Source organism: Taeniopygia guttata, chromosome 5 (assembly GCF_048771995.1).
Source record: "Taeniopygia guttata chromosome 5, bTaeGut7.mat, whole genome shotgun sequence".
NCBI lineage: Eukaryota > Metazoa > Chordata > Aves > Passeriformes > Estrildidae > Taeniopygia > Taeniopygia guttata.
In genome coordinates, this window is record NC_133030.1 from 47,581,688 (window position 1) to 47,594,755 (window position 13,068).

The 13,068-nt window shown below is 35.7% G+C and overlaps 1 protein-coding gene across 3 annotated transcripts in view; it reads left to right on the plus strand.

The window, feature by feature from the left end:
* TTC8 (tetratricopeptide repeat domain 8) overlaps window positions 1–13,068 on the plus strand; it is a 37,421-nt gene that overhangs the window by 13,980 nt on the left and 10,373 nt on the right. For 2 of the 3 annotated variants that reach the window (XM_030274830.4, XM_030274828.4), the window contains exons 7-9: window positions 2,902–2,946; window positions 8,848–8,933; window positions 10,940–11,027. In XM_030274830.4, coding sequence (XP_030130690.4) covers window positions 2,902–2,946; window positions 8,848–8,933; window positions 10,940–11,027 — 219 coding nt within the window. The remainder of the gene's footprint in view (window positions 1–2,901; window positions 2,947–8,847; window positions 8,934–10,939; window positions 11,028–13,068) is intronic. The other variant, XM_030274829.4, reaches the window with a different exon arrangement.

Here is a 13,068-nt window from a genome sequence, read left to right on the forward strand (position 1 = left end):
ACAAACCAGTATGAATTTAGTCTATTTTGAGAAACCTAATGGTGAACACTGTTAAGAAAACTGACAGTATCTGATAATGTGCTGGTGGAAGTAGCTCTTCCAGTCCAAAACTTTAGTTAACAGTTTTTCATAAGCAACCAGGAAATTTCTTTCCTTTTTAAAGCCTGATCTAGACTGATGCAGGGCATTGCATTTCAGTGTGGTTTTCAAAGGACATTAATCTTGTGTAATTGCACTGTGTCCTTCACCTGCTGCTTGCATTGTTGTCCCTTGGCCTCTTAACCAAACTAGGCAGAAGAATAGGTATCAAATATAGTAAGTTCTAGTCTGGTGAGGTAGTCAAAGACTTCCAGGCTAACATCTGAGGGAAGTTACAAATCAGTTTGTTATCAGTGCTGAAAAAATACTGCATGCTTTTTATCCAGTTGTGTCCTTGCCAGCAATCAGCCTGCAGACACAGTATTACAGTCTGGAAAACAGGAGAATGTAAGAAACCTGGGAAAGATTAAGAAGCACAAGACACGTCCATAAAAACTAGGCTTAGTTCTGCTTGAAGACAGCTAGCTTTTAATTGTGATTACTAACTACATGCTATTTAAGCAGGTAGGTTAGCTTTCAGAGGAAATATTCTCAACAACGACTCTCAGGAATGAGAAACATACATATTTTTAACAATTTTGGGTTTTAATTAGCATTTTCTGTGGCAGATTTGTCTTCCTTCAGTTTCATATGAAAAGAAGCTTAAGCAAAAAAATGTAAATTAATAGTCATAGAAACATCCATAGGCAGCAAGTGTACTTGTCATTATTATGAAGCTAATACATTATGACATTAACATTTCACAGAGAATGTAAGGACTAAGTTTAAATTCAGAACAACATGGATATCTTTTTTTTTTAAACAAGAGAACTGTAAGGCTAAAGCCAAAGCAGGAGGTGAGAATGCAGACTGCACTCTCTGTTAAGAATAATTGATTAAAGTTTCAAATTTTTGGAGCTGTCACCTCTCCCAGTGCATAAAGGTGATAAACCTTGCAGCTATTGAATTCACATAATTAGCCAGTCTATTCATGTTTGTATATGAATACCTCCTACATACTTCTTCCTTATGTGTTTGCAAAGTAGCCTCACTGTATCTTTTTTGAAGTTAGATTATCTGTCTGAGGTTTTCCAATGTTTTAAAGTATATGGAAATGTGGCTTCTCTTTGGCCAACATTAACCATGTTAAAGACTATCCCAGAACACCACAGCAGGTGTATAAGGTATCACTTGTCACCAGAGAAAGCCTCTGGTAAATCCCAGTTAGTAACTGTTCTCTGGTATGAAAGTTTTATCTTTTTTTGGCTTGTGGATTTTTAATAGACTTACTAAGATAACTCTAGATATTTTTATCCAAGTGAATGTTCAGTCACTTAAATCGTTTTGAAGGTCAGAGTCTGTGCATAAAAGCAGTAAATTCCTCATGCCAGCCGTGCAAGAAAACATCTTTCTTGTAGCTTGAGATTTACACACTTCTACTGAATGCTTCTCTGTTATTATTATTATTGTTATTATTATTATTCTCTGAACTAGATGAGAAAATGTTCCACTACTTCTTTATTGTCTATTCTTTTCTTATCTACCTATTCTAAGCTTCTTATAAATGTGTTACTATTTATAATCCTTTAATGTCTTTTAATCATCTGTTCAGAGTATTTTCTGACTGAAACTAGAAGAAAAGTAGGTTGTGGTTTCTTTTCCTCACAAGATATGACAATTCATTAGTAATTCTCTAGTTTACTGAAGGTAAATATTTTAATAATTTTGTCTAAGAAAATCTGGCAGAAGTGTCATGGAAGCCCTTAGGAGGTTCAAGTCTTGTTCTGTATTTCTTTCCTCATGGGGCAATATTTTCTCCTGGTTTTTTAGAGTGCATTAAATGAATTTAGAAAATGTTCTGTTCTTTTGAAGCAATTAAGACCTGGGATTTTGATGCAGAAGGTCAAGGTTCAACTCAATTGAACCTTGAGTTACTGGCACCCATAACACATTTTTGTGAACAGAGACTTCCAGTATCCGTTTAGTTATCCAGTATCTTTCAATGTCATTTTATTAACTGAAAATGTCACCCTCATTACCTGATATATACTCATCTAATATTCTAGTACAGAACAACTACAAGGTAGTGTTAATTAGCTTTATACAGGAGGAAACACAGCTGCAGTTATTTTGCTATGTAATTGTTGTGGGCTTATAAGCATTTAACCACAGCACAGCTGATGAATGTGATTTAAGCTTTGTTATTATGATGGTTTGTTTCAGAAGCACAGTATTATCAGCATTTATTTATCATTTGCAAACAATTTTTTAAAATAATTTTTTTCCTTTACAGATCCCAGAATCTTGTAGAACTTAAGTTTTTTTTCTCCGAAGGCAAAGTTGCTCAGCTTGCATTCTTAATAAACCTGTGTTTAATTTAAGTAGGTTTGCTACAACGTCAGCACCTGTGTGACCATTGCCAAAAGTTTTTTTTTAGATCACTGGTTGACTTTACAGTTAAAAAGTCATTAAAATAGTACCAAATATATATTCTCAAATTCTCAAATATATATTCACTTTCGAGTTATAGATGCCTTTTTTGTTTTAAAGTTAAGCACCAAAGATAAGAAACAATCCTGCTAATCTTTTGTAACAAATTAAGAATTAAGATGCTTTCCTGTGATGACAATATAGCACATCTATAGTTTTTGTCTATTGGAGTCTTAAATAAATGTAAATGTCAGCCTTTGTTATCTGTGAATGTGGCTGTTTTCCCAAATAATTAATTTCTGCTTAGCATAATTAAGATTCTGTATTCCTCTGAAGGACTATTATCAATTTTTCTCTTCAAACATGACAGTGTTTTAAATATTCTTCTGGCAGGCATTGTTTGAATATATCTTTCACCATGAAAATGACATTAAAAATGTAAGTAACTCATATGTTCCTTTTTCAGATTTTATTATGTATGATTCAGTTATTTCTGTCAGTATTCTGCTAAGCTAAGGATCCAGGTAGAACATCACAAGTATGGAAGTGAAGCATTAATTGTTTAAGAGGGGGAAATCCTTTCTTACAGGGGTGATAGTCAGGAATGAGAACTGGCAAATACCAAGATATTTGGTATTGGATTGGTATCTTTTTTGAGAAGTGAAACATTCTAATCCTTAAAACTGGGTCCCTGAGTGATCAATATGACAAGGTCTCTGAATCTAATGAATTCATTTTAATGGAATTTATTGGAGCAAAGTGGTAGCTGAACTGCCTTGAAAGTTCAGAGTCCTGAGGCTTGAGTATAAGTTACAAAAGACTTTCCATTAAGAGAAGAAGGTGAAAATACCTGACAAAACAGGTATTGTTGAACATCACTTGACATTTTTTACTCCTGAGATGATTGCTTATGCATTTGGGTGAATAGAAAGAAAATGTATTTGGTGAAACTATATAAAAATAAAATATCAATAGGATTTTGAATACTTTTTCTAGAAATGTAAATCTGTAATGCTGAGGTGTTTTGTGATATCAAGAGAAAGATTATATTGTCCATATGATTGTCTGTAACATTTAGTCTTCAAATATTTTCCTAATTATAGTGTCCTTCTTAACCTATCCAATATTTTTCTTCTGTGTTTCTTATGTTACTGCACTGAATGGGAAAGATCAAGTTTGGGTACATATTGTTTAAGCTTTCAGAAAGAGATAAATGTTGCAGAGGTTTTTTGTCAGTTGACCCAGGGAGAGGATCATTTTATGGAATTAATTAAGTGTCAGTATATTTCATTGCTGTGTTAGATATGTGCACCCGGTTGAAATGGAATCAAAATGTTCAAGGTTTTTTTGAAATAAGTTTATGTTAATGCATAGTTGACTAAACAGTTATTGAACTTTCTGCAATGCTACTAGCTGGTATGCAATTAGATCTGGAGTTAAACTCTCCAGTAAATCAATAACACACACCAAAAATATTTTGCTGTTGTTGACATAGCTCCTAATAATTTCCAAATGTACTGCTATATGAAGCTTTTTAATCTAGCATCAAATGATTAAAGTTGTACACTATCAATTTTTTGCATAGCATTCTTTCAAGAGGATTGAATTGTAATGCACTATTAATCCAAAATATCATTGAAACACTAAGTGCAAGTGTCAGAAATAGAAATTAACATTTCATATCCAGTACTGAATATGAAGGCTGTACCTGGGGTATAGCCCACCAGTAACTAAAACTTGATGTTTGTTACTGAAAATCCAGTTCACTAAGAAAAGGGTCACTCAATATGATGCTACATGGGCCTGCACTTTAACAACATGCAGGATCTGTAGGCTACACATAGATTCATATAATGCAAGTAATTTTTTCAAGAGCTCCAGAAAAAATTGGAAGATGTTTCTGCACTGTACTGCATGTATTTTGACATCCATGCTGAGAATCCCAAATCACTGTCTTGCAGGAAGAGTTCTGTCTATATTTTTTTACCCACCTGAGCCTTTTGAATAAATACTTGCAAGCAAACAGGTGTCAGCTTAATCACCACCATTACTGTGTAATAGAAGGGGGATCAGTGTTTGGTTAATGATTGCATCTTTTTGGAAGAAACTATTGTTGTGAATTGAATTCACACATCACAGAATGGGCTGTCTTTATAATGTAATGTGTATCTCTGAAGAGATACTTTTTAGCTGTTCAGTTTGCTTTCTCTCATTTGCTTTCACTGACTTTTCTGATGTGCTTTCCACACCATTTGCAATATAACTCCATTCTCCAAACTGTTCTCCCTTCCTTTTGAACCTCATCTGCATTAATTTTTCTTAAAAAAAGAAACACTTTAACGTCTGCTAAAATGTGGCTGCATCACTGTTTATCCACCTCTCCTAGCAATGGCATTTCACAAATTCAATATCTTATATCTCTCTGAAAATAATTTGGTCACTTAGAGTTCATCAGAGAAACAGCACATATGTTAACTTTTTAAAGTTTGTCTGGCTCTTGCTTGATCACTTTTTAGAACATTCACTGACATCTCTCACATCTTTGTATTTCCTGCTCCTGTGTGATAATGGACATTCCTAAAACACAACACTGCCTGAGATGAGATGAAAGAGCTTAACAGGCTTGAAAGCCTGGGAAATTGTCTTAAGTGGATAGAATACTACTTCCTGCAGGTTTGAAAATAAAACACAAAGCAGTAGTGACAATATCCTTTGTCACTGTGCTGAACTGGAACAGCCTGTACTGTTCTTATTTGCATTACTATTTGAGAAACAAAGGCAGTTTTATTATTTATCTTCTGTTTCATATTCAACCAGTATATAGAAAAAAAAAAAAAAAGACTCAGCAATTTCATTTGAGAAATGCCATTAATCAGTGTGCATTCAACTGGATAAATAGTGTGAGGAAATTGGTTCCAATTAAAACTAAATATATCTGTAATCTATCAATTATCAGAAATGTGGGGCTGCAAGAACAGAGAAGCAGTGAGCTTTTCAACACTTTGAAAATATATTCAAAAGTCTTTTGTCTTACGTAATGAAAAATTAAACCACTTGTCTGAAGAAAATACTATTTCTGTATCCATTATTGTTCTTGACTTGTTTCCTTTTGAACACATATACTTAATAACTGACTTTCTGTACTCCTTGAGCTATTTCTAAAAGCCATTTTATGGCCTAAATGCTGTAGGAGCAGGACAGTTTCAAGGACTTGTCCAGAAATAGTTCAGCTACTACTTTTTTTGGTAGACCATGACATTGTATTTTGCCATATTTCACAGGTGGGTAATGATGACAAAACTCTTTGTCCTGAGGAAGCACAAAGGTTGTGCACTATATATACTTGTGGCCAGAAGTCACGAACTCTCATTTTTCCTTAGTTCTTCTCAATACTTTGTAGTTTATACTCTCTGATAGAAATCTATTTAAAATGGAATTATATTAGATGTCCAAAATATAGAAATCCAGACTACACTCACCAAAATAAATTGTCTAAATTGACTATGGCTAATGTCATTTCCTCAGCTATTTTATAGACTATCTGGTGTTGATTTGTCTACAAATAAGACTTTAGTCAATAATTGTTGCTGGGAAAATTACTGCCATTCAACAGCACATGAAAGAAGCAGCAGATGCTCTCTATTGTTTCCATCTATCTAATTTCTAGGTGCATACAATACTCTGTACAAAATTACTGTTTCAAACAACTGTACATTTACCAATTTAATTTTGCAATATAATAGTTAATTGCCACAAGCCTAGAGGCTGTTTTAAACTGTGTTACAGCTGGTAGATAATTTGGAAGTCTTAGTTATAATACAGTTTAGCTAAGGAAATTAATGCTTAAAAAAAGAAACTCAGAATCATGCTAAATACAGTTAAAGAATCTACATTAATTTTCATTCTTTAAAAAACATTTTATTCAAAAAGAAACAGAAAATTCACCAAGTATCAGGGTTTTTTAACATTTTTATTTTCACAAAAATGAGAACTGAGAGTAAAATAAATTTGTTCAGAAAAGCTTCTCAGGGTTAAGACTGTTGTTGAAATGGGCTCTGCATTCTTGAGTATGCTGAGTGCTCTAGACAGTAATCACTTCAGCTCATCAGTACGTCCAGATGATGAGTTATATCCTAAAGTTTATTAAAACTTTCAGGACAAGCAGTGTATATTTTGAACTCATCTAGATATTACAATCAAAAATCCTTAAAAGGACATATCATTACCTGCCAATTCCAAATCCATCCTGTTTTTCCCTTTCAGTTATTAATATGAGTACACCAATGTCCAGCAATACACAGGAGTGCAGGACAGGCATATCAGTACTGCTCTTACAGATTGATTTTAAATTAACACAGTTCAGGATCTGTACCAACAAATAAACTGCTGATGTTACTGTCTACTAAGCCTGAAGCAGTCTTAGTTCCCATTTTCCAATCACAGGCAAAATTGTTAGCTTTGCATAAAATAGTTATCAGAAGCAATTAGGGTACCAGAAAGAAACCTGAATGTGTAGCTACAGAAGGGATAATTTTCTGAAACTTAGTCCTCCTTCTTAAGTCCTTGCCATCAGAGAACTCTGAGGAAATCTCTTTGGAGCATGGTATTTGCAGTATGATCCTTGCTCCGCTAAAGTGGCTGCTCCTGCTGCATTAGAAGCAGATGTGGTATTTGACAGTCGCTCACGTTGTTTATACATTTGTAAATGCAACAGAAGTAACCAACGTTTTAACATCAGTTACTTTCACAGATTTTCCAGTACTGGGACAAAATTGCTTAGGTACCTTCACGTGAAAGGAGGAATCTGTCTGGAAGGACATCGGCCCATTTCTGTCTTGAAGCAAGCTTACTCTCATTATAGTTATGGCATCCAAAGGCCCTTCTGGGTAATTTGCAAGGACATTAAGAAACAAAGGGCAACCAAGATAAGAGATGCCATTGAAGGCCTTCAAGGATTACACCTATTTTGAAGAAACAATGAATTCAGAGTTGTAGGTTTACCTGATTTTTCTCTCTCCTGTCACAGAGGCTGGGATGATGACAGCTATCTCTTTCTCTTAGGGACAGCACTGATGCAACTACTTATCTTTAATTGCTACAGAAAACAAATTATTCTTTCATTCTCACAAAGCCAAAAGAGAGCAACTTGTTCAAATTGTCATATCTCCACTGACTTTTCTTCATTATTTCAGATCTAAACCCATTGACTGCTTGCAGACTCATTTTGCAAGCAGAAAGAACAGGAATCCAGTGTAGGTGTAGATGTCACTAAATTGGGCTCTTACAGCATTTCAATATTCAGATTAATTTTTCCTGGAACTATTAGTTTCTCTGCTACTGAGTGACTGGTGCACAGAACTTTTACATATTGTTCCTAATAGGTAACTTGTTCCTGATTTCTATGGTCTGCAAAATGTTTACCAAAAAAAAGTGGACAAGAAAGGTTGGTTCTTTGTTATAAAAACACTGTGCTAAAGCTTTTTACCCTACTTCTGATGATATCCCGAAAATATAACAAACATAACATGGCTTTGATATTCTGAGATAAAATGAAATTAAAAAAAAAAAAAGAAACACCACTGTTTCTATGGTAGGTTCTGGTACAGAAAAGACATATATTTGTTTTAACAGAGGTGTTGAAATTATAGCTAAAACATGAAAGGCCATAGATTCTGGCTGTGGTGGCTGATCAGAGAACATTGGTTAGTTTATCTGCTTTTCCAGTATGCCAGACAAAAGAAATTTTAGACCTTCACCATCTTCAACAGATATCTGTTTCTTAGACTATTTCTCTGTTTTTCATGTAATAAAATAATTGCTTACATTGTAGGCTTTTTGAAGGAAGAAATATTTCTTATTGTACACACTTGAGAGTTTCCAGAAGTGATGGCAACCTGATATTAGCAATGAGATTAAAATTTCTACAGTATTTCAAACTCACTGAACTTATTTTATTTTCTTCTTTTATTTCTTTACTTTACTTTCTTTACTTTGTTTTAACAACTTCTACCGAAAAAGGATGGGAAGCTTGGAAAAAGTGTTTGTGCTTAAACAAATAGTCAGTGTATTCTGAGGTGGCACTGCAGGAGTCTGATCAAATTAATGTTCTATTTTCTCTTTGCTTTAGAAGAAACTGTTTGGATTGATTATTTTCATAGGGACAAATAATCCTTTCAGCTATTTTATGCACTGAAATGTAAAATTAATAAGCAAAAAGCAGTGCCTCCACCTCAAATTAACTGGACTTTTGCACAACACAACATTTTCTCTTTATGAAAGTCTTTACTGTGTTTTCTTTGTGTAAACATTAATTTTAAGATGATGGGTTTATTTTGGAAGGCTCTAGATTTGGCAGCCCTTGCCACTGAGTATGCACAGTTCAAGGACTGGTGGTGGAAAGTCCAAATTGGAAAATGCTACTATAGGTAAGCCATTGTTCATTTCTTCTGTGGTGAGTGTGAGTGCAGGACCTGCTGATTGGGTTGGGCAATGCAGAACACTGAGAAATAGCTCAGAAAGTGTTTTGCTGGAGAGTGCTGTGCTTACAATTAAATGTACAAGGAGACCAGTGCTTGAGATAAAGGCTAAAGGCATCCATAGTGAGTAGCTGAATTAGTTGCAATTTTTCCTTTGGATTGCCTAATGGATTTTAAAGTAGTTATTTGAAAAGTCAGTCAATAAATGCAAAGAACTATTGTTAAAACAGACCACATAAAATAAATATTACAGTATTAGTTTGAGAAATAATCTGTCAGTGAGGGCTTCAGATTGGTGAAATAATACAGAATAAAATATTCATGTTAGACAGTTTCTGCCAGAATTACATTGTCCAAGTACCAGTTAAAAATATGCTGAGACCTAAGGCTGGCACCCCATACACAAGCATCAAATCAGAGTTGGATAATGAGAAACATTAGCAATTCTTGAAAAAACTACCTACCCTTTCCTTCTTCCTGGCTCAACTCCACTCCCTGTTTTCTCTGCCTCCTCCCTTCCCAGCAATGCAGGGGGACAGGGAATGGAGGTTGCAGTCTGTTTGTCTCTGCTACTCCTTCCTTGTCAGGGGGAGGACTCCTCACACTCTTCCCTTGCTCCAGCATGAGTCCTCCCCAGAGTCACAAGTCCTGCTGGTTGTTCTTCTCCAGTGTGGGCTCATCTCTCCAGGAGGCCACAGGTCTTGCCAGGAGTATGTTCCAGCATGGGCATCCCACAGGGTCACAGCCCCCTTCGGGCAGCCACCTGCTCCAGCATGGGTTCCTTCACAGGCTGCAGGTGGATCTCTGCATCCTCTTAGTCCTCCATGGGCTGCAGGGCAGGGACACAGCTGCTTCACCATGGTCTTCACCAAGGGGTGCAGAGGAGCTTCTGGAGCACCTCCTCCTGCTGTTTCTGCACTGACCTTGGTGTCTGCAGAGCTCTTCTCACAAATTCTTACTCCTCTCTCTGCCTGCTATTATACTGTTTTTTCCTTCTTCTTAAATGTATTATCCCTGCATGTTACATTATTCCTATGCTGATTATGGAGGCAGTACCACTATCATGGGTGGGCTCAGTCTTGACCAGCCATGATTCCATCTTGGAGCCCTCTGGCATTGGCTCTGTCACACATCAGAGACATGTCAGCTTCTTATGGAAGTCATTAATTATTTTCAGGATTTTTATTAATAGTGTTATAAAGACTAATGCATCCAGGCAGGTACATGGACTTCCAGGAACCCAAAATACCTTATGTCCCCATTGGCTGTGCTTCTGTATTTTAGCTGGCTTGTTCTGTTTGTGTTTTGCATTTCTTCACCAAGTATGTGCTCTGTGGCTGAAGGAAGCAAAAGGCAATTTGCATATGAGAAAGTGTACCATTTTCTGTTGTTAAAATTTCACCGGTCCTCTTAATTTGTCATTAGGTAGCTTTTATAGATTAGTGCAAAACATTTGACTGTAATTGTGCAAAATAATGCCTTTGAGATGAAATAGACTTCTATGATGTTCATTCACAGTGGAGCTCATGTGTGATTTTTGCCATGGGTGAGGAAATTCTGGTCTGAAACAGTTTGGGTAGAGTTGAGACATTAATTGCTCATTTTCTACTGTCTGTTTAGAGAGCAGGAGGAATTCCTATGAATATGAGTACATCATTATTCACCATTCAGCTGTTCCAGAAGGCTGCATGTATAAGAGGGGGCCAAATTTTATGGATTTGTCTTTTTTATAGTTGTGAATGATTGTTTTATTATCTTTAAATAATAACATGTTTTTTGTTAATGTACACACAAATATGTGGTCATAAAATGTGCTTTCAGGCAGTTTATGTTTGGTTTAGTTTGAACTGCTTCTTTATTTAATAAGCTTATTAAAAAATAAAAAATAAAAAATGAAAAAAAAAAAAACAACCCAGTAAACAAGTACCTTTAATATGTATCTGTTGTCTCTTTAGGTTGGGATTATATCGTGAAGCCGAAAAACAATTTAAGTCAGCCCTTAAACAGCAGGACATGGTTGATACAATCTTGTACTTGGCAAAAGTAAGTCACAGATACATAGTTGTGTTTAGAAGTGTGTGGTCTCCATGCCTGAGGCAATACATGCTAACAGTTGCAATGGAAGTCAATAGTTTACAAAATTATTTTAGAGCTCCCAGATTTCACAAACAAGATTTAAAAAAATGTTCTGTGTTACTGGATTCTTTGTTCTAAATTCCAATGAGGATTATGTAGCTAAAAAATTATTGGAGTTCCAGTATGAAGAACAATGTGGTCTCCTAGGAAACAAATACAATAAATCTGTAAACAAAGAGCAAAGCTCAAAAATCCTAGTTTCACAAGCAAAATCAAAACAAAGTGAGCTTAAAGGAAGCGGAGACCTTGAAACAGGGAATGTTCTGTCAAAATAAAGACATTAAAAGCTTTATAAGAGCAAATGCCACAGATGAGTCTCAGAACTACTTGTTTACCAAGATACACATTAGATTATAAACGTTTTCTAAGACATTCAAGAAAACATGGCCTGTGAGAAACTAAAATTGCATTTTTCTTCATTGTGTCCTAGGAGATGAAACCAGTTGCTCTTTATCAGTTCCCATTAAGCTGGCTGTCACAGGCCTGTCCAAGAATCATCATTGCTAGTAGATAACTCAGATATTCATATGTGTTTTACATTTCCTGAGCAATTTATGTTTTGTATTTAAATGATCATCATTGCTGTCTAGAGACATGTCTTCAGTACTGTGTTTGAAATTCACTGAAGCTTATTAATTTTCCTGTCTCTATCACAAGTTGTTCTACAAAATACATAGGATCACAAAATAGTTTGGGTTGGAAGGGATGCCACAGATCATCCAGTTCCAATCCCTCCCCTCCCTCCCCCATGGATGAGGATGTCTTCCACTAGACCAGGTTGCTCAGAGCCCCATCCAGCCTGGCCTTGAACACTATCAGGGATGGGGCATCCATAGTTTCTTTAGGCAACCTGTTCCAATGCCTCACTGCCCTCATAGTGAAGAATGTCTTCTTACTATCTAATATAAACATTCCATCTTTCAGGTCAAAGCCATTCGCCTTTGTCCTGTCACTACATGTCCCTGTAAAAAGTCCCTCTCCAGCTTTCTTGTAGGGTCCTGTCAAGTACTGGATGGCTGCAATTAGGTGACCCCACATCCTTCTGTTCTCCAGGCTGACTCAACTCTCTCAGCTGTCCTCCCAGGAGAGGTGTTTCATCCCTCCAATCATCTTGCTGGCCCTTCTCTGGACTCACTCCATGAACTACACAGAATTATTTAATTGGCAGAGTAATTGGATTAACAAACAGTGATTCATTACAGAAGATTTGCATCCCCCTACATCAATACTAGGCAGGAGCTGCATTTGAACATCCACCTCCCACTCTATAGACCAGCTTACTCCAGTATAAAACATTGCACAGCATAATTTAGTGACTGTCACTGGACAGACAATAGCATAAGGTACAGAGATATGGCTCTATTTAACAGAACTGAAAAATTCAGGCTTGAGTTAAGCAGCCATTAAAAAATAATAAGATTGCATAAAGTTCTTTGGAAATATACTGATTCTACAATACTAGTTAGTTTTGTTTATATTCATTATTTCAACAGCTATCTGGGTTTTTAATAATAATTTCATGAAGTGATCTCTCCCTTGAAATGTAGTTTACAAAAATATAAAAGACCAAAAGAAAAAAAAAGAAAAAGTAGGAATCTTTAAAGCAGTATGGAACTGCTGTGAAGTTACAAAGTATTTCATGACCTAGAAGAGCTAGAAATGGGGTATTTTTACAAGAGATAAGTGAGAGACCAAAAAGAGAATGGAGCTTTTCTGCTTTTAGTGTATAAACCATAATTACTATAGTTGTAGTACTTTTAAAGAGCAGGTCTTTACAAAGCAACTGTGATTAGATGGAATTTTCCCCACTTTTTAAATAATTTCTTTTGCCACTTATCTAGAGAGCAGCTCTACTGTCTATGGAGATGCTGGATAGTGTGATATCACACTGGATATGGGAATTACATAATAGAGTACTGTGGCTGTGTGGTCTTAGCATCTGTAGCGA